The sequence below is a fragment of the Sinocyclocheilus grahami genome, unplaced genomic scaffold (genome assembly GCF_001515645.1).
Source record: "Sinocyclocheilus grahami isolate Dianchi unplaced genomic scaffold, SAMN03320097.WGS_v1.1 scaffold142.1, whole genome shotgun sequence".
Lineage (NCBI taxonomy): Eukaryota > Metazoa > Chordata > Actinopteri > Cypriniformes > Cyprinidae > Sinocyclocheilus > Sinocyclocheilus grahami.
In genome coordinates, this window is record NW_015505321.1 from 346416 (window position 1) to 372159 (window position 25744).

Below are 25744 nucleotides of genomic sequence, written 5' to 3' on the forward strand. Positions count from 1 at the left end.
TATATATATATATACATATACATACATAAAAAATTGTTTAAATAGTTTTTTTCTTTTGCAGCCAGAGAGAGGGAAATGTATTAAATTTCACCATGTGAAATTCTGGGTGGGAAATGCCAAACAGGTGAGTTAAATCTGTGCATAAAAAACAGTTATGAAAATATTACTGTATTATGATAATATACAGCTTTGAAATTAAAACAAGATAATTTTGCACTTAATTCAATTTTCAGCAATGATACATTTGTACTGGAAACCTTAGTGAAACTGCTTTGATGCAGAAAGTTTCAATGAGAGTCTCTGATAAGATATTGGCACTGAATATAAACTTAGTGGCACGATTTAAATGTAATAAATTGGGATGAAATGAAATGAAAGTAGATTAGGCCGCTAATATTGTTGCTTATATATTTGACTTGCTAATGTTAGCAGAAGATCAGAGAAGCTTCCAGAGATCCTGAACTAATGCAGATGACGAAGGTTTCTCTGAAGATGAAATCAATAACGTGATCTTAATCTAACAGTGATGCAATAGCTCATCTCATCTGATCTCGATAGTCTCAGTGGAACAGGTTCACATATTAACACAGTTGACCAATATGTCGTCATTTGAGACTACAATAAAGTCAAATACAAAACCTGAAACTCTTTCCTGATGAATCAGATTGTGAACCTCCGAGCTCGAGGGATGGTTCCTGTCCACACCCGATAATTACTACGACACCCTACAGCAGAATCTCAAGACGGCCAAGATCAAGGTGAAGGAGGACCTAAAAACACTGCAGGTCAGAGAAAGCAATATGACAGTCCATTCTGGGACACATTTGAATGGTTTTTCTAATGCATTTTTTGAATGCATTCGTTCTTTTATCCAATGCAGGAGTTAAAAATCTTTGTAGACTATGACGATAAAGGTTACCTGCTACAGATCTTCACCAAACCCGTGCAGGACAGACCGACGCTCTTCCTGGAGGTCATCCAGAGGACCAACCACTCTGTGAGTCTGTGTTTGACCTCATTCATCCAGGCTTAATATGGAAGCCCGTTTTCGCCTCTGAATTTAAAAAAAGGTCATTTGACTTTTTCTCAGAATTGCGACTGTAAGAAAATGGTCTCTCTTTTTCCGCCTCAGAATTGGACTTCATAAATCACAGTTGTGAGTTTATATCTCACAATTCTGAGGAAAGAAGTCAGAACTGCAAGGGGGGGAAAAAGTCAGAATTGTGAGAAAAAAAAGTCAGAATTGCGGGAAAAATGTCTGAATTAAACACACACTTCGTTGTTTCTTATGCATTTACACACTCCTGCCATCGAATTGTTGTATAAACGCAATATCACACTCATAGCCGTGAGATTTAGCTGTATATTGGCACGATATATGATATATATTGATACATGGCCATATTGCACAGCTACTCCTGTGATATTGCTCATATTTATGTGAATATATATCAGAGCATATATGCTGTCAAATGATTAATGGCATCCACAATAAAAGTTTTTATTTACATAATGTATGTGTACTCTGTTTATTTATTATGGATATATAAATACACACACATACAGTATATATTTTGAAAATATTTACATGTATATACATTTATATTATTATATATAAATATATAAACATAACTTATTTTTCTTAAATATATACATGCATGTGTTTGTATATATATATATATACACACATTACACACTCATATATTATGTAAACAAAAACTTTTATTTTGGATGCGATTAATCGTTTGACAGAATATATATATATATATATATATATGTGTGTGTGTGAATATAGTAAACTTGATATCAGGATTAGGCATAAAATAATGTCATACAGATGAAATATATTAGATCAAATATATAGTCTTTATGGAGGTACAGTAACTACAGTACTGAGTTTGAATCTGAGCTCTGAGAAAACATGTTTGAACAGGCTCATAGTTTTATTAGGGGCTTTTTAAAGCTTGTGAAGTGAAGGAAATGCCTAAAGACAAGACATTTCTATTTGAATCGCACTAAAGGGGGCTTTACTTTCCTCTGTGGTGTTTAAACTGTAAAACAGAGCAAGAAATCGAACCCAACGACACTTACAGATCAAATCCAAAGACTGGTTTGTTGTTAAAGGACAATGAAGCTCTAAAACACATTTTTTGAGATGTTAGCAGATATATACAGGTTGCACATCGCTGAAAACAATGTTAGTATTCATTATGTTTATTATTAAGGGGAACTTAGTTACTTTTTCTGTGCCATTTAATTCTCCTGGTTTGAAAAGCAAAGTTGAATATATGTAACAAAATGTGAGGTAAATGTGTAAAAAATTATATTTAAAAGTTGATATATATTTCAGGAAAATACTTCTGATTTTCTACTTCAAAGTTTGACGTTTACTTCAATATTACTTGCCGTGTCTTTGTAATTATTCGTGAAATGTTTTGTAGGTGGCTACTTTATTATCTGGTTTGAAAAGCAAAGTTGAAGATATGTAACAAAATGTGAGGTAAATGTGTAAAAAATTATATTTAAAAGTTGATATATTTCAGGAAAATACTTCTGATTTTCTACTTCAAAGTTTGATGTTTACTTCAATATTACTTGCCGTGTCTTTGTAATTATTCGTGAAATTTACTAGCAATTTCTCAGTGAAGTATATTCTACACCTCAGATGTTTACATGTTTTATCTGGGGCTAATTCTCGTTTTTTTTCATCACAAGAACCCAGTTAAACCTGTCACTCTGCCATGTCTTCTTATCCACTAGGGTTTTGGAGCTGGAAACTTCAAATCTCTGTTCGAGGCCATCGAGAAAGACCAGGATGCCAGAGGAAACCTCACGGTTCTCACACCGAGGAGCCAGGGCGTCCCGAAGGCCTCTTACTAACACACACAACTGCATTAAGATGATTTACTCAAGCCTCATGCTGGAGTGAAATAATATGACACCATCAATTAAAATGTCCAGGACGACAATAAAGACATTTAATATAAGAACTGTATAATGTATCTGTATCGTTTTCTTATTTGTTCATCTGCTACATCCACTTTCAGAGTCAAATGGGACTGAAAAAAAAAACGTAAAATATTTTTCTGCAGAAGATTTAAGTGGTTCTTGCCTGTGCGGAGCTGGTCTTAATATGTTGGTCTCTTGTTAAAGTTAGAATAGTAGTTTATTCAACCACTAATTTAAATTTCAATAAACATTTAATATACTTGCTGAGAAAGTTTGATCGGGTTTGGGTGAACAACCAATATAACTTTCAAAAATTAATAACTTTTGAAGTTGGTAAAAGTCAAAAATGTTTTGTAGGTGGCTACTTTATTTATTTTTTAAGTTAACTCAAGTATTTATTTATTGGATATGACAAAATAGTTACTATTAACTACCCATACATAATACAAACATCCAAAATAATAAAATAACTAAAACATTAAATAAATAAATAAAAACAGGGACCTTAATTTTCATCATTACTTCCCGTGTGTGTGTGTGTGTGTGTACAATTATATATTAAATAAAAACAAATGAACACCACATTCTCTGTCTTTTTATTTCAAAATAATTTATTTGTATATAATCGGAATGATGCCAGGTTTATACATCTATGACGGCAGCTGTACGTTTCATAAAGAATATCATTCCAAAAGTGAGAAAATAACATTTTAAAAAATGTTCTCAGACCTGGACAAAAATGGATAAATATATTAGTAAATAAATATATTAGTGACATTACCATATTGAAATGTTCTATTATATATAAAATACAACACTTTATCTTATAACTGTTTTGTCTTTTTTTTTTTTTTTACACAAAATATTGAACATATACTGGCATATCCCTTGATTTCTGAAGGGATTTAGCTCTATTAAAAAAGGCAGTTTTGAGAAAAAAAAGTCAGAATTGCGAGAAAAAAAAGTCAGAATTGCGAGAAAAAAAGTCAGAATTGCGGGAAAAATGTCTGAATTAAACACACACTTCGTTGTTTCTTATGCATTTACACACTCCTGCCATCGAATTGTTGTATAAACGCAATATCACACTCATAGCCGTGAGATTTAGCTGTATATTGGCACGATATATGATATATATTGATACATGGCCATATTGCACAGCTACTCCTGTGATATTGCTCATATTTATGTGAATATATATCAGAGCATATATGCTGTCAAATGATTAATGGCATCCACAATAAAAGTTTTTATTTACATAATGTATGTGTACTCTGTTTATTTATTATGGATATATAAATACCCACACATACAGTATATATTTTGAAAATATTTACATGTATATACATTTATATTATTATATATAAATATATAAACATAACTTATTTTTCTTAAATATATACATGCATGTGTTTGTATATATATATATATACACACATTACACACTCATATATTATGTAAACAAAAACTTTTATTTTGGATGCGATTAATCGTTTGACAGAATATATATATATATATATATGTGTGTGTGTGAATATAGTAAACTTGATATCAGGATTAGGCATAAAATAATGTCATACAGATGAAATATATTAGATCAAATATATAGTCTTTATGGAGGTACAGTAACTACAGTACTGAGTTTGAATCTGAGCTCTGAGAAAACATGTTTGAACAGGCTCATAGTTTTATTAGGGGCTTTTTAAAGCTTGTGAAGTGAAGGAAATGCCTAAAGACAAGACATTTCTATTTGAATCGCACTAAAGGGGGCTTTACTTTCCTCTGTGGTGTTTAAACTGTAAAACAGAGCAAGAAATCGAACCCAACGACACTTACAGATCAAATCCAAAGACTGGTTTGTTGTTAAAGGACAATGAAGCTCTAAAACACATTTTTTGAGATGTTAGCAGATATATACAGGTTGCACATCGCTGAAAACAATGTTAGTATTCATTATGTTTATTATTAAGGGGAACTTAGTTACTTTTTCTGTGCCATTTAATTCTCCTGGTTTGAAAAGCAAAGTTGAAGATATGTAACAAAATGTGAGGTAAATGTGTAAAAAATTATATTTAAAAGTTGATATATTTCAGGAAAATACTTCTGATTTTCTACTTCAAAGTTTGATGTTTACTTCAATATTACTTGCCGTGTCTTTGTAATTATTCGTGAAATTTACTAGCAATTTCTCAGTGAAGTATATTCTACACCTCAGATGTTTACATGTTTTATCTGGGGCTAATTCTCGTTTTTTTTCATCACAAGAACCCAGTTAAACCTGTCACTCTGCCATGTCTTCTTATCCACTAGGGTTTTGGAGCTGGAAACTTCAAATCTCTGTTCGAGGCCATCGAGAAAGACCAGGATGCCAGAGGAAACCTCACGGTTCTCACACCGAGGAGCCAGGGCGTCCCGAAGGCCTCTTACTAACACACACAACTGCATTAAGATGATTTACTCAAGCCTCATGCTGGAGTGAAATAATATGACACCATCAATTAAAATGTCCAGGACGACAATAAAGACATTTAATATAAGAACTGTATAATGTATCTGTATCGTTTTCTTATTTGTTCATCTGCTACATCCACTTTCAGAGTCAAATGGGACTGAAAAAAAAAACGTAAAATATTTTTCTGCAGAAGATTTAAGTGGTTCTTGCCTGTGCGGAGCTGGTCTTAATATGTTGGTCTCTTGTTAAAGTTAGAATAGTAGTTTATTCAACCACTAATTTAAATTTCAATAAACATTTAATATACTTGCTGAGAAAGTTTGATCGGGTTTGGGTGAACAACCAATATAACTTTCAAAAATTAATAACTTTTGAAGTTGGTAAAAGTCAAAAATGTTTTGTAGGTGGCTACTTTATTTATTTTTTAAGTTAACTCAAGTATTTATTTATTGGATATGACAAAATAGTTACTATTAACTACCCATACATAATACAAACATCCAAAATAATAAAATAACTAAAACATTAAATAAATAAATAAAAACAGGGACCTTAATTTTCATCATTACTTCCCGTGTGTGTGTGTGTGTGTGTACAATTATATATTAAATAAAAACAAATGAACACCACATTCTCTGTCTTTTTATTTCAAAATAATTTATTTGTATATAATCGGAATGATGCCAGGTTTATACATCTATGACGGCAGCTGTACGTTTCATAAAGAATATCATTCCAAAAGTGAGAAAATAACATTTTAAAAAATGTTCTCAGACCTGGACAAAAATGGATAAATATATTAGTAAATAAATATATTAGTGACATTACCATATTGAAATGTTCTATTATATATAAAATACAACACTTTATCTTATAACTGTTTTGTCTTTTTTTTTTTTTTTACACAAAATATTGAACATATACTGGCATATCCCTTGATTTCTGAAGGGATTTAGCTCTATTAAAAAAGGCAGTTTTCATAGATTTTCTGTGGAAAAGAGAGCGTATGAACAATACAGACATCATTTCTTGCTATTATGCACGGCTTTAAAATCTTTAATAGACTGAAAGTTTCTCTTTCTGAGTGTAATCTTTATAAAATGACTTTAAAAGTCTTTAACGATAATCAAAAACAACTGGAAAAGTCATTGGTCTTAAGGTGTGGGAACCCTGTATGAGGAAACCCTACACTGGGATTTACTATATTTTGTCTTGCATATATTTTCATTTAGGATTCAGCCTCATTTAGATGAAAATCAGCATGTGACGGTAAGAAGCCAAAAAGACTTATGGGAGATGTTTGTGGTTCAAAGGATAAAGACCTTTGACCAGTTTGACCATTTACTGACAAAAAAAAAACATTCAGGTGTTTGTCATGGCAAGATTTCCAGTGTTTCCTTTTCTTTACTTAAGGTAATGGTACAGGTTCAGAACTGCATCAGATATTTTTACAAACTGAAGGAAGTAAACTGGTTTACTTCCAGCATGTCACTTGTTTTAGCTTGTTTTGAACCCAGACCATTCCTTTGGATTTTACAATAAATGACAACAGAGATTTCTGGGTAACAGTATAACTATGCTTGCAGGCAATACGCATCGAGTCAACTCAAGTTTTGTGTGTCAGCTGGTATTGCCAGGAACATGACAGCAGGCTACATAAATGTATGTATACACGTCATGAAGTGTTCATTTCATGGATTACAGAGGCACTTTTGGTAAGCTTGTATGCTGGTTGGTTTCTATGAAATGTCGCATCCCTTTAAGGGAACATGAGAGTCAAAGAGGTGAAAGCATTCTGGGAAATGTAGTCCTTCTCAGCCCGAACACATTATAGGCTTAACAGACCAAAATAATGAAACAAAACAAAACAAAAAAATCTTCACAACTTTCCCTAAATATATTCAGTCAATTCATTCAGTTTTGATGAGCAAAATTAATAAATGAAGACACAAACATTTGTAAATAACAGCTGCCATTTCTGAATTAACAAAACCTGAAACCTCAATGAAATGCTCCTTTCCAAGGACAGATGATATAAAGTAAAGCTCCCTATCGCTCCTCTGAGTTAATATCTGTCAGAGGTAACGAGAGGCTAACGCACAAGTACCGTCTCGCTAACAGGACTTTCTGATTGGTTATCTGAGGTAGTGCTGGAAACCCAGGCCAGATGCTTGAACGTAGCCCAACACATAGTTAAAAAGCTAGAAATTAAATGGAAGAGGCGGGTAGCACCGCAATGACTAGATAGTTAAAAATGAGCCAGTAGGCTCAGTGAACTAATGAAACATACTTTATGCAAGTACGCAAACACAGAAGTAAGTGCACAGCCGATGCATTGCAAGCTCTTGTTTTCGTTGTACATGCTTCGTATTTCAGTCCTCAAGGTATAATGATACCTTCATATTATGTTAACAGAATTCCGCTATGATAGTAGTTACCCTGAAAGAGAAAAATTACTGTAGAACAAGACAAGCATTTTGAATTAATTCATTTCAGAACACGACAACCAAGCTTGTGTAGATAGAAGCGTCTACGTACTTGCATAAAGTACATACACCAAGTCTAAAGCTCAATGGAATACGGAAAGACTTGTTTAAATCTTGAAGGGCTTTCATGAAGATCACCAAGGAATTCTCAGACTTGTTTACAAGAGAAGATACTAATCGAATCCTGTTTTAAACCAAAGGAAAGGAAGAAACCATACTCAATCTCATGCGCATCTTCCAGATCCTTTGATAACTGCCTGAATTAATACCACTTGTTTGTCTATGAAAAGTCGCATTTGGACCGTATTGGGTAAAGTACCAAGAATTACTTGTTCCGGACATTAGAAAGGTGCTAGTAACAGAGCGTCACTACTGAAGAGTACTTTGGAAAACCCATCTAATCGTCAGTGACTGCTGAATTCTTTGTGAGAATGAAATCTGAGGTCTGGAGATTCTGAGTAATTCAGTTTGATATTGCAGAAGAATTTGGAATTATCCGGAAGACGCAACATGTGAGTGAAAGAGACAGCGAGAGATCGCCGAAGAGTTTTGTCCATTTCGGCTCTTGTGTAGCAGCGAGAGGAGTTTTGGATGAAGAGTTTTCTCAAACACCAGACTCTTCCTCTGACCCTGTGAAGAAAAAGAAAAAAAACGTTTCCATGTAAAACTCAAAGCTTTGTAAAAAATCAGCTTTGTACATTCAGGTTATAACCAGCAATAGAGAATTTTATACACCAACCCCATCACCCTAGTTCCCTCAACGAAAAGACAATAGGGTTTTTCAGTTGGCTTTTGGGCTACTGAAAAAAATAAGCTTTGTGACAAACAAAAGTTTATGATTCTAACGCATTTTTCTAAAAAAAAAAAAAGCTAAAATTTAGGATATACATCAATTACACCAAGGTTGCATGACTTCAACTTCACCATCACTAAGTTTCCGACACCTCTTTCAATCTTAAAAATCTACAAGTTGGAGTTGGAGTAGTTTGTGGGAATGTGACTATAAACACAAACAGGCTCTAAAAGTAGACTATTGAGTAGATAAGTTTACCTGTTTGAAAAGATGCGTAAAAGCTTAAAAAACATGAGTGGTAAAAATGGTGTATATTATGTGGTAGAATACAATGTGAAAATATCTTGAGCCTGTGGTAATCACAGACCTTATTTCAGGCATTTCACCAAAAACAACTGACTGCCACATGATGGAACCATAAGTTTAAAAATCCAACTCATGATACATGGGGCAACTTTTTGAGCAATTTTGCCAGGCAACTTTTTGAGCAATGTTGCTTGGGCACTTTCCCACTGAGAATGGGTAACAAATTTCGATCTAGATACTTTAGATCGGTTGTGGGCCCTGTATCTCACCTGTTTGCCCGTTGATAGCAACATTGCTCAAAAAGTTGCCCTGTGTATCATCAGCCTTAGGACTCATTCCAGCAGTGAGTCAGACATACTCACCCTGACTATTGTGTAGAGTTTGGCAGTACAGACAGATGTCCATGGGAAGTTCGTCCCCTGGGCCATGATGGGCCCTACACAGGGGTCTGTCCATTCCAGAAGTGGGTCCCAGGAGCTGAGGCTCTGAATGGGCCTGCTGCACCTGCTTCTGCCACACCACATGTGCCCCACTACAGCACGGCCAGTCGGTCATACCCGTTGAGTCCAAGATCAGGGGCACTGGCAGTAGCGTGGGGGCCATGTCTGGCGGAGGTGTGCAGCAGTAGCTTCCCGCTCCCTGTCCGTAGTGGATATGAATGCTACAATCATCCTGAAGGTCCAAGCTTTGATGGAAGTGAACAACCGGCGAAGGCACTTCCAATGGACAGCCAGCTGCTTTCCGACCGGTCGTCCACCCTGGGCCTTTGTGGCAACAGGGTGGGGACGGAGAGGTTAAAGGAGGAGAGGGAAGGATCACGGAGGCACCTGAGGAGGAAACAGGGTCTGGGTCTCTATCCTCAACCCTCCTTGAACTGAGGTCTGTTTTGGGGCAGTGGCAAGACTGGTGCTGTACCTGACACCCGGAGGAGTCTTTGTCTTTAGTTACGAGACAAGGCCCGCTTGCTGCCGCGGCTGAGGACGTGGCCCCTTGATCCTCGTCAGAGCATCGGCCGGGCCCTTGACTGAGTTCCCCATCCTCGTAATAGTGGTGTCTATGCCTGTGATAGTGAACGTGACTGAACACAGCCACCTGTTGCTGCTGTTCTTCCGGGCAAATGGCACCGGCATCACCGCCGCTTCCACCCCCGGTTCGGTTCACTACCGAGTCCAGGGAACGAGGCCTTTGCGTGGCCTCCATGCTCCCTCTGCGTGGAGCTTTGCCCGGTCCGCAGTAGACAAACGGGTCGTAATCGCTGCTGAGCGAGCTACGAAAAGTGGACCAGCTGCCATAGACACCCTGCAGGCTGATGTCCGTACAGTTCAATACAGAGTCGCTGGACGAGCCGTGGCACGATCCCGAGCTGGAATCACTGGCCGGTCCATCTGCAAGGTAACCGCTACGCTCCGTATGGTAACTCCCTCCCGAGCAGCTGCCGTCATCTTGGCGACTGTGCGAGCCTCTTCCATGTGGCAGGTGATGATGAGTTGCATGGTTTGCGGACGATACCACATGATGCATCCGCAAAGGTCCTCCGGGACACCGATGACACGACCTTCGGGGGGCTGCATAGTGATGCCCCCCGGTCCGACACCCGGGCCTGCCTGTCCTGTGCGGACGTCCATGATGGGCATCCGGAGCCAAGTGGTACGCACAGCTAGCACCCAATGGTCTGCTGGGAAAGCAACGGAGAGTCCGTGGATTAAGAGGGGGAGAGTTGCCATAGTGGCCCAATTGGGGTAAAGGTCCAGAGGGGTTACGTGGGTAATGATGCTGCAGGGAAAAGGGAACATGGTGCTGGGGATAAGGGTGTTGGTTCGAATAGTGATGGGGAAGGAGGAAGGCTTGACTGTGCTCAGGTGGAGGGGGTGGCATTCGACTTCTTTGGGGCTGACGGGATGCCAGATCTGAACCTAATGGAGGATAGATGGTGAATTTAGTTTGAAAACATTTGGTTCTTGAAAACAAGTCTTCTTGAAAATCAAGAACTAGAGTTCAGGGTACGTTCAGGCTTTGGATCTAAACAAATGAAATCCTGCTTCAGGTCTTACCAATCCTATATAACCTTCTTCCTTAGAACATTGAAAGACATTTTGAAGAACATTGGGGTCCAAACAACACTGGACCCTTTTATGTTTTGTGTTCCACAGAAGAAAGTCACACAGGTTTGGGCATCTCTTTAAACTGGATGTGTTCATATTTAGGAAGCATATGATAAAGAAATAAGAGGAATTTCAATACAGTGCTGCCTTGGAGGCTCTATAAAAAAGTTATTGGAGAAATATATATGTACCCTGAGGCTGTTTACCCATGATGTTGTGCATGCACAGTGGGCAGGTACGGTGTTGTAGGAGCCAGGGGTCGACACACTCCTTATGGAACTCATGAGCACAGGAGATGATTCTCAATTCCTGCCAAAGATAGAGAAAATGTAATATTAAATGTACCATTGGTGTGCCTCAATACAAAAGTGGTCCTTTCCCTGTCTGGGTTTGATGGTTTCTCTCGCCCCTCTTCAAAGTCATATAATGTTTTTTGTTCTTTTCGTCTCCTACCTGGCCATCCACGAATTCCTCAAGACAGATGGCACAGATTGGGCTGGAATTTGAACTGCTGTTTGACTCTGGAGCCCCACGAGAATGCTGGGAGCCAGAGCAACCCTGAGAGCTGTATGTGTGCGTTTCCAACCTGCTGATGGCACGCATGGTCTGCTGGTGCACAGAGTCCTGGGAGTTGAGAAAAAATGATTATGAGATTTCTAGAGTGAATTTAAAAGTCAAAACAATAAGTTATGATCATGCAGAACAGGAGAGGAGTACAATGATGCAATGGAAAAGTTACAATCAAGACTAAAAGTAAATGTAGACTGCATTGGTATATAATGCAAGGGTGACCAACTTCAGTCCTGGAGAACCACAGTCCTGCAGAGTTTCAAACCAACTCTAATCAAACACGCCTGAACGAGCCAATCAAGGTCCAAGGGTTACTAGAAAGCTACAGGCAGGTGAATTTTTATGAAGGCTGGAGCAAAACTCTGCAGGACTGTGGCTCTTCAGGACCACTCCTGGTATAATGTGTGTTGTGTTTTCTTACCCAGGTTCTGTTGGACCTGCAGCGGAAGCGTAGAGCAAAGATCATGATGATGGCCAACACAACCAGAGCCACAGTCAACAGGATGCCAACATCATAGTGAGGCTGTGTACACAACATACGAAGAGAGAAGCTTAAAATCCATTAGTCCTCAAACCACCAACTAATGGATTTTAACCCAATAAACAACCAGAAGGTGCTATCCCCAAAACACTTTAAGTTAAGGCAAATATTTGACACAAATGAAACTATCCCCTCTGAAAAGACCAGGATGGTTGGTTACAAAAGCTGTCACTGAGGCAGCACCATTTCTAAAGGCACTAGTATGTACACTTTGGAAACTAATGGTCTTTTAATATATTAATATGCACTCTTTAGGGGTAAATAAGGTACAAAGGTATACCTTCAACAGGATACTGCCACAGTTACAGTTCTTTAATGTATGTATGTTGTATGTTGCCTTTTAGATGTTGTCATCTATTAACTAGCTTAACCAAGAAGACTATCTTGGCCAACCAGCATCTCCAGAGGGACCATACTGGTTGACCAGCCCTACTAGGTAATATTTTCAGGCACATAAGAGTGTGATAATACTGGATCAACATTATTCCTGTTAAACCAACAGTGCTAACCCTGCCCTCCATTGATGACATTTATGTGTCACGTTTGCAGAAAAAAGGCTTAACAATTCTTAGAGATTCCACACGTCCGGCCAGACACTTTTTTTTATTCCTTTACCCTCAGGCAGACAACTTAGAGCAATTAAAACGAAGTCTGCACGCTTTTTGAACAGTACCTATTGTAGGATGGATATCTTTAGTTCTCAGTATCAAAGGTCACACGTGTCCATCAAACTCGGATATTTCAGCACAAATTCAGTATGAGGGATCTATTCCGATTGCACAGATGTCAGCAACACACAATCTACTCCATGCCTTCTGTCGTCTGATTGATAGTTTAGTCTATTTTAGCATGTAAAAGGTCTTTTAGTTTAGTTGTACAGAAGCTTGTGCTTCACGTGTCTTTTTGCTGTCAAATCTTTACTGATTTTTAGCAAGTAAACATCAGAATAATATAGCTTTACTTGATTCTCCATCAATCATTTTTTAGAAAAATCAGTGCATCTCAAATCTGATCCTCAGGATCTTTTGAGGAGCGTTTGTTTCCAGAAGCTTTACTTTCACTGTTCCTCAGCGGAGGAATGATCTTCACAAGCCTCCAGAACATCTCACATCTTCTGAGGAGCCTTTATTTCTTCAGCTCTCAATCACTGCATTATATGTTTGGAGCATTTCAAGCTCATCTCACTGAGACAGATTATTGGAGATATAGATTGACCACTGATATCTAGATCATTTTAAGGTAAGTATATGCTATACTGTTATAAAGATCTCATTGAATTATAACAGCATCTGCACCAAAATGCATATTTTTGCTCAGTTTGAGTCTCTGAATTAAATTTAGGTGTTTTTCCCTATATTCTCACTATATCAGACTATATGAGCCATAAAAGCATGATGTATCGAATATGATTCTCAACAAAACACAGATATGCAAATCATCAATTCATGATGTAACAGTAACTACATGCTGCGAGTGACATTTAGTTTCCTCTATAATCGACAGATGGAAAGGTAATGCTTTGACTGTAATTCTGGACACAGACTGTGCGTTAAAGGTTTAATAACAGCCTCATGGGTGCAGACGGACTCTCCAGAGACAGGAAGTACAATCACTGACCCGTCATTAGCCTGCTAGCTACACACACACACACACACACACACACACACACAGAGCTAACAGGTTTAACAGAGCATGTGCACGGAAATCATCAGTGTTTTCTATAAGAACCAACAGAGTTCAGATTACTGGCTCTGAGTTTTGCTCAGTGTGTGAGAAATCTTGAGAAACTTGTTAAGTGTGAGTTTAGCCTCATCTGCTGTGTTAATGAGAGGGTTCAGATGTGTGCGGAGTGTAATGCGACTTACAGAAGTGTGTGTGTGTGTGTGTGTGTGAGAGAGAGAGAGAGTCAGTGCTACCTGCCTGCTTTCAGCTGATTGGCCGGATGGAGCAGGAAGAGGCGGGGCAATCGGTGTGTTTGATGTGGGGTATAAGCTCATGATAGCAGATGTGTGTGTGTGTATGTATTTGGAATAACCGAAAACTGACAAGATAGAAGCCAATATAGTTTAAAAAAATTAAATTAGAATAAAAATAGAAAAAATAATTACATTAGTGCTGTCTACCTTTTCAGTGGCATTGGTTCTAGAAGTATTTTTCCTCATTCATTTTCTTCCCCATAGGTATTTTAAAAGGTGTTTTTTAGAGTTGAACCAAACCAACCACCTTATTAAACTTAACGGCTTTAATAAGGGAAATAACTACAATCCCATGAAGCATTGCGACTGACATAATGGAATTAAAAACTATAGAGAAATATAAAACTATTGATTCAAAGATGTTGATTACATACATAGAAACAATATCTTATAAATATATTGCAAAAATGCATTTATATACTTATATTTAAGTAGCTTGATAAAGTAGGGAGAATTCATAGTGCTTCATTCAGGAGTTCTTTTGGCGCAATCTGCTTCTCGCGATTCTCCGATTGGTGGAGATTTCACTGCAGAATTATGGGTAATGTAGTTTTTAACCAGGAATACCTCTGTTAAATAGTTATTTAAAAAATAAGTTGAAATAATGCGAACTGATAGCTTTAACAAAAGCATCTACCATTGATTAACAAACTCTGAGATCACAGTAGGTCTGTCTTTAACGGTTTATAATGTATTGTTAAAAATATATTTCCCTATGGAGAAAATGAATGGAGTTCATACTGTTCTACTGTACAATGAAAGCAGACAGTGACCAGAGGCTGTCAAGCACTAAAAATTACATAAAACTACCATAAATGTAGTTCATATGTCTCTGAACTCAAATATGGTACATAGGCATTTCTTTAGTGCTTTTTGTCCTTTTTCAAGCTCAACATACTCACAATGAACAGAAAAATACATTGTGAAAAACAGGTTTGGAACATGAGAAATAATGACAAAATATTTGAGTGAATTATTCATTTAAACAGACATTAAAGGAGGTTGGTGAGATAAAGGTATAAGAAATGCATTGAGATCATAATTAGACGCCCCTCCTCATCATCTCTTTCTTTTCCTTCACTTAATCACTCGACGGTTCATTCGATCGCACTAAACAATCATCCCTCTATCATCTACATAAATGGATGTTTGTTAATTCAGCTTGATCCCTTGTTCTGAGAGCTGTTGGTTTATTTCCAGCCCGCAGGCGAAGGGAGCCCATCCAACACTGGAGAGACAAAACCCTCGGATAGATTTCCTCAGATAACCTCCCATGATTAAAGTAAGCCACACACAAAGAATGAAACTCAGTCATCTACTGTAATAACTTCACATTCCTGAAATGATCTACTACAGTAGCCTGACGGTAACGTCTCACAGGCATCCAGACACTAAATAACAATCTCAATATTGGGCCGATCTACTGAAGCTCAATTTGGCAAATATATATAAATAAGATTATAAAATTGTAAAATTATCATTATGTATTTTACATAATAAAAATGTATGTGTGTATATATATATATCACACACAATCAAATACAATAAATTATATAACGGGTACAACTTTTAATTTGAATAATGTATTAGTTTAAATCAATAACATATTAGCTGAAATTAACATTAACTAAGATTAATAGATGCTTTATAAGTATTTAAATTGTTTTAATATTAATTATAAAAGTAAGAGTATTTAAATTAATTTTAAAGAATTAAAATTAAACTAAAGAACTAAAATTAAGAATTTAAATTAAATTAAAATTTTATTTTAAATGTAAAAGTATTTAAATTAATTTAATGTTAACTAATGTATTTAACTAACTGGAAAGTGTTACTAATATAGAAAATAAAGTGAAAAAAAAAAAAATATATATATATATATATATATATATATATAATATATGTGACCCTGGACCACAAAACCGGCCATAAGGGTAAATTTTTGCAAAACTGAGATTTATACATCCTCTGAAAGCTGAGTTGAGGTATACCTATGATGAAAATTACAGGCCTCTCTCATCTTTTTAAGTGGGAGAACTTGCACAATTGGTGGCTGACTAAATACTTTTTTTCCCCACTGTATGTATGTGTGTGTGTGTGTGTGTGTTTTATATTCAAAAGCAGACCCAAATACTACATGTAACACTGCACGTTTAAAATCTGGATAGGTTCACAGCGGTGAAGTGTTCCACGTGAGCATGATCTGTGACAGGGTAAACTGTGATGTGAAGCGAGAGTGAGGAGGGCTCTGAGCGCCAGCTTAATTAGCCGCTTCTTCCTTGCTTTCAAAACATTCCTGTTTTGATCCGTATCCTGTTATTCCATAAGACCCGTGAATCCGATCCACCCGAAGTATTGGAGCGCTAATAACCCGGCCTCCTCAGAAGATCTGCACGCTTTCTCACAACTTCTGTGCTGATTGAGGGGAAATCTGTGGAATGGATTTAAACGCGCTGAAGAGAGCTGGAAAGGCAGTTGTTACATCGATTATACTGTGCTAGATGAATTTGCATGGCTGATTTATGCTATTTACATGTGCAGCACAGCAAATAATGGAGTTTTTATTTAGTATTTTTGTCTTGTTTTCCAGTATACACATATCTAAACATTCTTAAATCAAGATATACTTACTTGAGATGCAAAATGATAAAAGATTCTTGCTTTCTGAAATATCTGAGATTATGCTAAAAACAAGAAAAAATCTGCAGTGAGGTTAGAAAAATCTACTTAATTCAAAGGGAAAACAAGTTTCTTTTTCTGATCACTGCCAGATATTTTTTTCTTGTTTTAAGGAATTTAAATGTCATATAATGTAAATGCATTTGATTTAAGAATATTTAAATATTTGTACTAGGAAAAAAAAATACTGAGGAAGAAAACAACTTTTGCAGTGTTGCACATAACATAAATCAGCCATGCGAATTCATCTACCACAGTATAACTGATGAAACAAATGCTTTTCCATCTTTCTTAAACATGTTTAAAGAAGAAAAGCTTTCTTTCTTTTCATTTATTTATTTATTTTTGCAGTGAGTGTGCCTCATCTAATCAGAATTTCATCTGAGTATTTATTTATTTATTACTAAAATGACTCATGTCGTGACGCTAGATTTTGCTGATAAAAGAGATGGTAGACGTGTTGACAGGACGCTACAGTTCTCTAAGGGGATTGTGGGAGTTTTTGCCCAGGCTTGAGAATGAGAGAAAGACCAGAGGGGGAAGATGGAAATGGGAAATGTCTGTTTCATAGCAAGGTGTGACTTAATCTCCCGTAAGGAGCCTAAACGGCCTGTACAGTATGTGCGCTGCAATGCATGCCTCTGCTTGCTGCTGCCGCAAAAACAACAGAGAGAACAGAGTCATGCTCAGAATAAACCTCCGCTCTACTGTGAACATCAGTCATGCATCTGTACATTAACAAGCTCTGGGACTTCTTCTGAGTCAAGTTTGACTTTTATCAAGAGGCATTTCCTATGAGGTGAGAGAGCAACCTTGACAGCACAGAAACACAGCAAAACAAATAGTACAAAATTAAAAAAACACAAATAGCGTTTATTAAACATGTGAGATCTATTAGTTTCATGTCCTACAATGTCATTAACAAATAGGTTAGGGGTCATTATATTTATTTATTTATTGTACACCTTTGACAATACATTCATTTATTCATTAAATACGTTATATTGTTACAGATTTTTTTAAAATTAATTATATTTACACTAAAAGTTCAAAAGTATGGGGTCGGTAAGTTTAAAAAAAAAAGAAATTAATATTTTTATTAAACATGGTTGACTTCAAAGCTCTTTCTGATTCTGATTCTGATTCATTTAATCAAAAGTGACCGTAAAGTCTACTGTATTTCAAATAAATGCTGTTCTTCTGACCTTTTTATTCATCAAAGAATCCTGAAATAAAAAAATCTTGATCTCCCGTAAGGAGCCTAAACGGCCTGTACAGTATGTGCGCTGCGATGCATGCCTCTGCTTGCTGCTGCCGCAAAAACAACAGAGAGAACAGAGTCATGCTCAGAATAAACCTCCGCTCTACTGTGAACATCAGTCATGCATCTTTACATTAACAAGCTCTGGGACTTCTTCTGAGTCAAGTTTGACTTTTATCAAGAGGCATTTCCTATGAGGTGAGAGAGCAACCTTGACAGCACAGAAACACAGCAAAACAAATAGTACAAAATTAAAAAAACACAAATAGCGTTTATTAAACATGTGAGATCTATTAGTTTCATGTCCTACAATGTCATTAACAAATAGGTTAGGGGTCATTATATTTATTTATTTATTGTACACCTTTGACAATACATTCATTTATTCATTAAATACGTTATATTGTTACAGATTTTTTTAAAATTAATTATATTTACACTAAAAGTTCAAAAGTATGGGGTCGGTAAGTTTAAAAAAAAAAGAAATTAATATTTTTATTAAACATGGTTGACTTCAAAGCTCTTTCTGATTCTGATTCTGATTCATTTAATCAAAAGTGACCGTAAAGTCTACTGTATTTCAAATAAATGCTGTTCTTCTGACCTTTTTATTCATCAAAGAATCCTGAAATAAAAAAATCTATCAAGGTTTCCACAAAAAATATTGTGCAGCACGACTGTTTTCAACATTGATAATAATCAGAACTGTTTCTCGAGCAGCAGATCAGCATATTATACTGATATCTGAAGATCATGTGACACTGAAGACTGGAGGAATGATGCTGAAAATACAGCTGCGCATCACAGAAATACATTACAGTTTAACATATGTTCACACAAAAACAGTTATATGAAATTGTAATAATATTTCACTATTTTACTGCATTTTTAATCAAATAAATGCAGCCTTGATGAGCAGAAGAGACTTAAAAACATAAAAAATCTTGTAATATCTAAATATTAGCTCTGTCAAACAATTAATCGTGATTAATCGCATCCGAAATAAAAGTTTTTGTTTACATAATATATGTATGTGTGCTGTGTATATTTATTATGCTTATATAAATACACACACACACACCATAAATATTTTGAAAATATTTTCATGTATATTTATATTCTTATATTATATATAAACATATTTAACAAATAAACATAAGATATTTTTCTTAAATATATACATGCATGTGTTTGTATTTATATAAACATAATAAATATACACAGTACACACTCATATATTATGTAAACAAAAACTTTTATTTCGGATGCGATTAATCGTTTGACAGCACTACTAAATATTAAAACCCGTCCTATGATAATAAATGCATCCTATGATGTGAGATATCACTTTAAGTAGCCAAACACCCAATAATGTTTATTTCCACTTCCTAAATGCACAAAACCCCACTGATTTCAGGATAATTCACATTCCCAGCCCCCACAAGGAATATGTTTTTTTTGCCAAATCTCTCCTCCTCACTCTCTCTCTGTCACCACAGGGCTTCACTTGTCTGCGTTTTGCAATCGATTCAGGAATTCCAGCTTAGAAGAGAGCAAGAAAGAGAAGAGCCGGAACGGAGCCCAGGAATCCGGCTTTTATAAGCTGCTCGTTTAATGTGGTTATGAGCGAATCCAACGCTGTGAAACCAGTGATATCATTCCCACTGCGAGTGTGTGTGTGTGTGTGTGTGTGTGTGTGTGTGTATACACACCTGATAGAGCCATCCAAACAGCATCTGTTCTTGCTTTGAACCGAGCTCTCCAACTTAAACACACTTTTCTTTGTGAATAAACGAACTGCAGCAGAAGTAAACATCTGTGTACTTGTGTATCTAGCGACGCTCCACAACAAGTCCCTCAGTCATTCACAGGGTTTCCGCAGGTTTGATGAAGGGACATTTAAGACTTTTTAAGGAATAAATTGAATGTAAAAATACCTCAATATAGTCTTTAAATGTAAAGGTCTTGCATTAGCAATACTTCAAAGTTTAAAAGCACAACTTCCAATATATATACACATTACTTTTTTTTTTTAATAGTTTAAGTTTTGAATAGATCTGCTTCCAAACACAATATGGAAATAACTTTTACTATACTTTCTGATCACACTGCAAAAAATGTTTTTCAGAAGTATATTTGTCTTGTTTTCCAGTACAAATGTCTAAAGATTCATAAATCAAGATACATTTATTGAGAACCAAAATTACATCAGATTAAGACTTAAAAAATAAAAAAAATAAAAAAAATGTAAACAAGAAAAAACATCTGCCAGTAAGGTAAGAAAAATAATTACATTTTCCTTTAGATTTAAGTAGATTTTTCTGATCCCACTGGCAGATACTTTTTTTTCTTCTCATTTTTAAAACTTAAACTTAAAACATTTTTTTTTATCTTTTTTTTTTTAGAAAACAGGGATTGATATCTTGAGTCATTTTGTGTTGCAAGTAAATATATCTTGAGTTAAGGCTGTTTAGATATTTGTACTGGAAAAAAAAATCAAGACAGAAATACTGAGAAAGAAAACTATTCTTCGCAATGTTGTTTTATAAGAAATTGACCAAAAATGAAGTGAGTTTATAATGACAACAAAGACATCAGAAAAATCAACCTAGCTCAAAGAAAAAGGCAGTTTTCATTCCCTATTGATAGATATTTGCTCTTGTTTTAAGCATAAACTCACTTCATCTTTGATATCAATCAACATATCTTGATATTTTGCATCTGAAGTAAATGTATCTTGATTTAAGGATGTTTAGATATTTGTACTGGAAAACAAGACAAACATACTGAGGAAGATACTCATTGTTTGCAGTATAAGATCAAATTAAATCAAATCAAATTAAATTTAAGGCTTTAATTTCTGGAGGGGCAAATTCTGACATTTTTAAGACCCTCAGAAAGCCTGCATTCATGATGTGACTTCAAGCAGTTATGAGACTTCTGATCGGACGGATATGAACACCATTGATTTCCATCCTCCTCTGTATTGTCTCTATTATTGGAAACCCCCTCAAAAACTCCAAATGAAGCATCAGCTGCTAACTCACAATCACCACATACGCTTTTAGTGCAGAAAAACAACTCAAAGTCCCGTGTCTCTTATAAATGTCAAGCTTTGGCCGTGTTCCTCTGCTATAGGGTGAAATAGAGTCTGTTTGGTCTAGACTGAGTCACGGCTGTAAATCCAGTCTGCCTGTTATACCTCCATATAACTCTAGCAGATCTTTTCACGGTTTGGCTCGATGATGAAAATAATCAAGAATAAAGTGGATATTTTAGAAGACGCATCAGAATGCTTAGATTCCAAAAAAAAGCATACTTATTATATATACGTGTCATTATTTTAGATAAACATATGCCAAAGCAAGTGATATGCACTGCAAAGAAAAATGCATAAACATGCTTTACAAACAAAACATTTGGAAAAAAGGAAGCTATATAGGAAGGAGCTAAATAATAAATCAATAGGTCTAGTGTTGGAAAAGATGGCAGATGACAAAGGAAAGGTTGACTATAGATATGCGTATGTTTCATTTAATGCATATTAATTAAATGTGCAGTTGCAATGCGTGCATAATTACATGATACTGTTCAAAATTTGGGGTCGGTAAGATTTAAAAAAAATGTTTTTGAAATATTAAACATTTGTATTTGGGTCTGCTGTTATATAATAGGATATACATATTATTTAAATGAGATTATATACACACACACACACACAGTCAGGTCCATATACTGTATATTTGGACACAGGCACAATTTTTATTATTTTAGCTGCTGACCAAAACATATTCAAGTTACAGTTATATAATGAACATGGGCTTATAGTGGACACTCTGAGCGTTAATTTGAGTGTATTCTCATCAAAATTAGAGGAAAGGTTAAGGAACTACAGCTCTTTAATATGTACCACCCCCCCCCTTTCAAGGGACCATAAGTAATTGGACAGTTGACTCAAAAGCTGTTTCATGGACAGATGTGGGCTATTCTTTCGTTAATTCTATGTCAATTAAGCAGGTTAAAGGTCTGGAGTTGATTCTAAGTGTGCCATTCGCATTTGGAAGCTGTTGTTGTGAACTCACTTCATGCGGTCAAAGGAGCTCTCCATACAAGTGAAACAGACTATTGTTAGGCTTCAGAAACAAAGCTAATCCATCAGAGAGATAGCAGGAACATTAGGAGCGGCCAGATTAACAGTTTGGTACATTCTGAGAAAAAAGAACGCACTGGTGAGCTCAGCAACATAAAAAGACCTGGAATTCCACGGAGGACAACAGTGTGGATAACCGGAGGATCCTCTCCATGGTAAAGAAAAACCCTTTCACAACATCTAGCCAAGAGAAGAACACCCTCCAGGAGACAGACGTGTCTCTGTCAAAGTCTACAATCAAGAGAAGACTTGAGAATACAGAGGCTTCACCCCAAGGTGCAAACAAGGCCAGATTAGACTCTTGTCAAAAAACATCTAAAAAAGCCAGAGCATTTCTGGAAAAGCATTCTTAGGACGGCTGAAATTAAGATCAAGCTGTACCAGAATGACAGGAAGAAAAAAGTATGGAGAAGGCTTGGAACAGCTCATGATCCAAAGCGCACAACATCATCTGTGAAACAAGGTGGAGCAGTGTGATGCATGAGCGTGCATGGCTTCCAGTGGTACTGGGTTACTGGTGTTTAGTGATGATGAGACAGAAGACAGAAGCAGCCGGATGAATTCTGAAGTTTATAGAGATATACTCTCTGCCCAGATTCAGCCAAAGGCAGCAAAGTTGATTGGGCGGCGCTTCATAGTACAAATGGACGATGACCTAAAACATACTGCAAAAGCAACCCAGGAGTTTTTGAAGGTAAAAAAGTGGAATATTCTGCAATGGCCGAGTCAATCTCCTGATCTCAACCCGATTGAGCTGCATTTCACTCGCTGAAGACAAAACTAAAGACAGAAAGAGCCACAAACAAACACACAACAACTGAAGTCAGCTGCAGTAAAGGCCTGGCAAAGCATCACAAAGAAGAAGCCCAGTCTCTGCTGATGTCCATGAGTTCCAGACTTAAGGCAGTCATTGCCTGCAAAGGATTCTAAACACAATATTAAAAATTAACATTTTATTTATGATTATATTTATTTGCCAATTATATCTGAGACCCTGAAAATGGGGAGACTGTGTATAAAAATGGTTGTAATTCCTAAGTATTTTATGTTATATTTTTGTTCAACCCCTTAAATTAAAGCTATTAGAAACAATTCTCACTTAGACACTGCTAGTAAATTTCACAAATAATAACAAACATATGTAACACATTGAATTAAACTTGTAATTCTGAAGTAAAAACTGAAAGAGTATTTTCTAGTAAAAATAATAAACATTTTTTGGGCAACTTTTTTTTAATGTAACATCCAATCAGAACAGCAGAGCTGAAGCACAACTCAAGCATTGACCAAGACAACACACAAGTAACTTCTGATTTACACTTCAACCACTAGAGGGCCAAAGTCACAGCGGGTCACTGTGTGCGCCAGCATCAGGCTCCTGGAGTTAATAGTTAGAGCGGCATTCCTCACAGTTCTCTCTCTCACACACACATACATGCATGCACGCACACACATGCACACACACACTGGTTTCCATTTTTTGTGGGGACTCTCCATAGGCGTAATGGTTTTTATACTGTACAGACCGTATATTCTATTGCCCTACACCAACCCTACTCCTAAACCTACCCCTCACAGGAGACTTTGTGCTATTTCAGATTTTCAATATACTCCATTCTGTGTGATTTATAAGCTTGTTTCCTCGTGGAGACCAAAAAAATGTCCCCACAAGGTCAAAATTTACTGGTATTGCTATACTTGTGGGGACATTTGGTCCCCATAACGTGATAAATACCAGGTACACACACACACACGCATGCGCACACACACACACACACACACACACAGCCGATCATCTGACATGAGAAGAAATGAGCACACCTTCAAGAATGACACGAGACACAAACATTTTGCATTCCCAGTTTCCAAAAGCAGCCTCCATATACACACTCACACGTTTAGCTAGCTATCTACATGAGCTACACAGACAACATTTATTCCAAAAAACATTTCATATTCTGTAATATTACTTTGACACTATCAGATGAGAACAAAACATGACCTGACTTGATCTGAATAATGACACTATTGTCTTCTTTACAGCTAAAACTGAATTTGCTTCATAACTGATTAATTTTGCAGCATTAATTATGGTTAATTTCCCATTTATTACTGTAAAGCTGCTTTAAAACAATCTATATTGCATAAAGTGCTATAGCAATACGCGCGTGCACACACATTTAAAATATATAATATTTATATATATATATATATATATATATATATATATTGATTGATTGATTGAGTGAGTGTTTTGGGGAAGTAAGTAAGTCATGACAGACAGTCATGTGACTAAATCATGAAATATTTTTTATTTTTAGGTGAACCACCCATTCAAAAGCGGATTCTTTTGAACTGGTCAAGAAGTCACTTCTTTTTTTTTTTTTTTTGAAGGAAATTCATATTTGTATTCATCAAGGATGCATTAAACTGCTCAAAAGTGACAGTAAAGGCATTTATAATATTACAAAATATTTATATTTTAAATAGAATAGAACTTTCTATTCATCAAAGTATCCTGAAAAATAAAATGCATGACAGCTTCCAAAAAATATGAAGCAGTGCGACCGTTTTCAACATTGATAATAATCAGAAATGTTTCTCGAGCAGCAGATCAGCATATTATACTGATTTCTGAAGATCATGTGACACTGAAGACTGGAGTAATGATGCTGAAAATACAGCTGCGCATCACAGAAATAAATTACAGTTTAACAGAGATTCACACAGAAAACAGCTATTTGAAATGGTAATAATATTTCACAATATTGCTGATTGTGTTTTTAATCAAATAAAAGCAGCCTTGTTGAGCAGAAGAGACTTCTTTCTGAAACATAAAAAATCTTACTGACCCCAAACATCCATATTATCCAAACAGAGTAAAACAATACGTACTTCATCAGTTTGGCTGTTTATAAATCTCTGCATTAGAATTCTTCAACTTTTATTAACATATATTTTTTAAATACCTTTAAATATCTGCTCTGTATTCTTCTAACACCTGTACATCTCAAAAGACAGATTATCACACACACTTCACACTCCAACTAACTCTGGATCATCCGTTCAGATCACAGACTCCGACTGGACGTGTGACCCGAGAGTGACCCTGTTAGCTATACCTATGTCATACCCTTGTCATTATACAAATTTATGTCCTCATTTGTCACAAACACACACACACACACACACACAGCTGCAGAAAGAGGAGATGTAGGCTCTTGTGTTCTCATCCATGTGAGAGAAACCAGTTCCAATGGGAACATCCCACAAAGTGTGTGACAGAGTGGATAACAACAAGAGAAGAGTTATCGACCTTGAGCTTCAAACACAACAGATGCCGCACTGGAATCCACAACAACTGTGGCATCCGTTGCCCAGCGACAAATGGGCCAAAACACACACACTCACAAAGACGTGTATGAGTGAAAGAGAGCGGCACAGGCATCTCACACACACACACACACACACACACACAC

At 36.2% G+C, this 25744-nt stretch overlaps 1 protein-coding gene and 1 long non-coding RNA gene across 2 annotated transcripts in view; one reads left to right on the forward strand and one right to left on the reverse strand.

Annotated features, from left to right (window-relative positions):
• Positions 1 to 643: 643 nt before the first annotated feature.
• LOC107591464 (uncharacterized) lies at positions 644 to 2985 on the forward strand. The gene is made up of 3 exons (XR_001609877.1): positions 644 to 785; positions 881 to 997; positions 2761 to 2985. It is a non-coding gene; the product is annotated as an uncharacterized lncRNA (long non-coding RNA).
• A 3412-nt stretch (positions 2986 to 6397) lies between these two features.
• The window catches only part of LOC107591496 (E3 ubiquitin-protein ligase RNF43-like), a 102474-nt gene continuing 83127 nt past the window's right edge, over positions 6398 to 25744 (reverse strand). Inside the window, exons 3-7 of the mRNA XM_016280653.1 lie at positions 12080 to 12181; positions 11542 to 11712; positions 11280 to 11397; positions 9349 to 10899; positions 6398 to 8517 (exon numbers count right to left, since the gene is read on the reverse strand). Coding sequence (XP_016136139.1) covers positions 8492 to 8517; positions 9349 to 10899; positions 11280 to 11397; positions 11542 to 11712; positions 12080 to 12181 — 1968 coding nt within the window. The 3' untranslated portion in view covers positions 6398 to 8491. The remainder of the gene's footprint in view (positions 8518 to 9348; positions 10900 to 11279; positions 11398 to 11541; positions 11713 to 12079; positions 12182 to 25744) is intronic.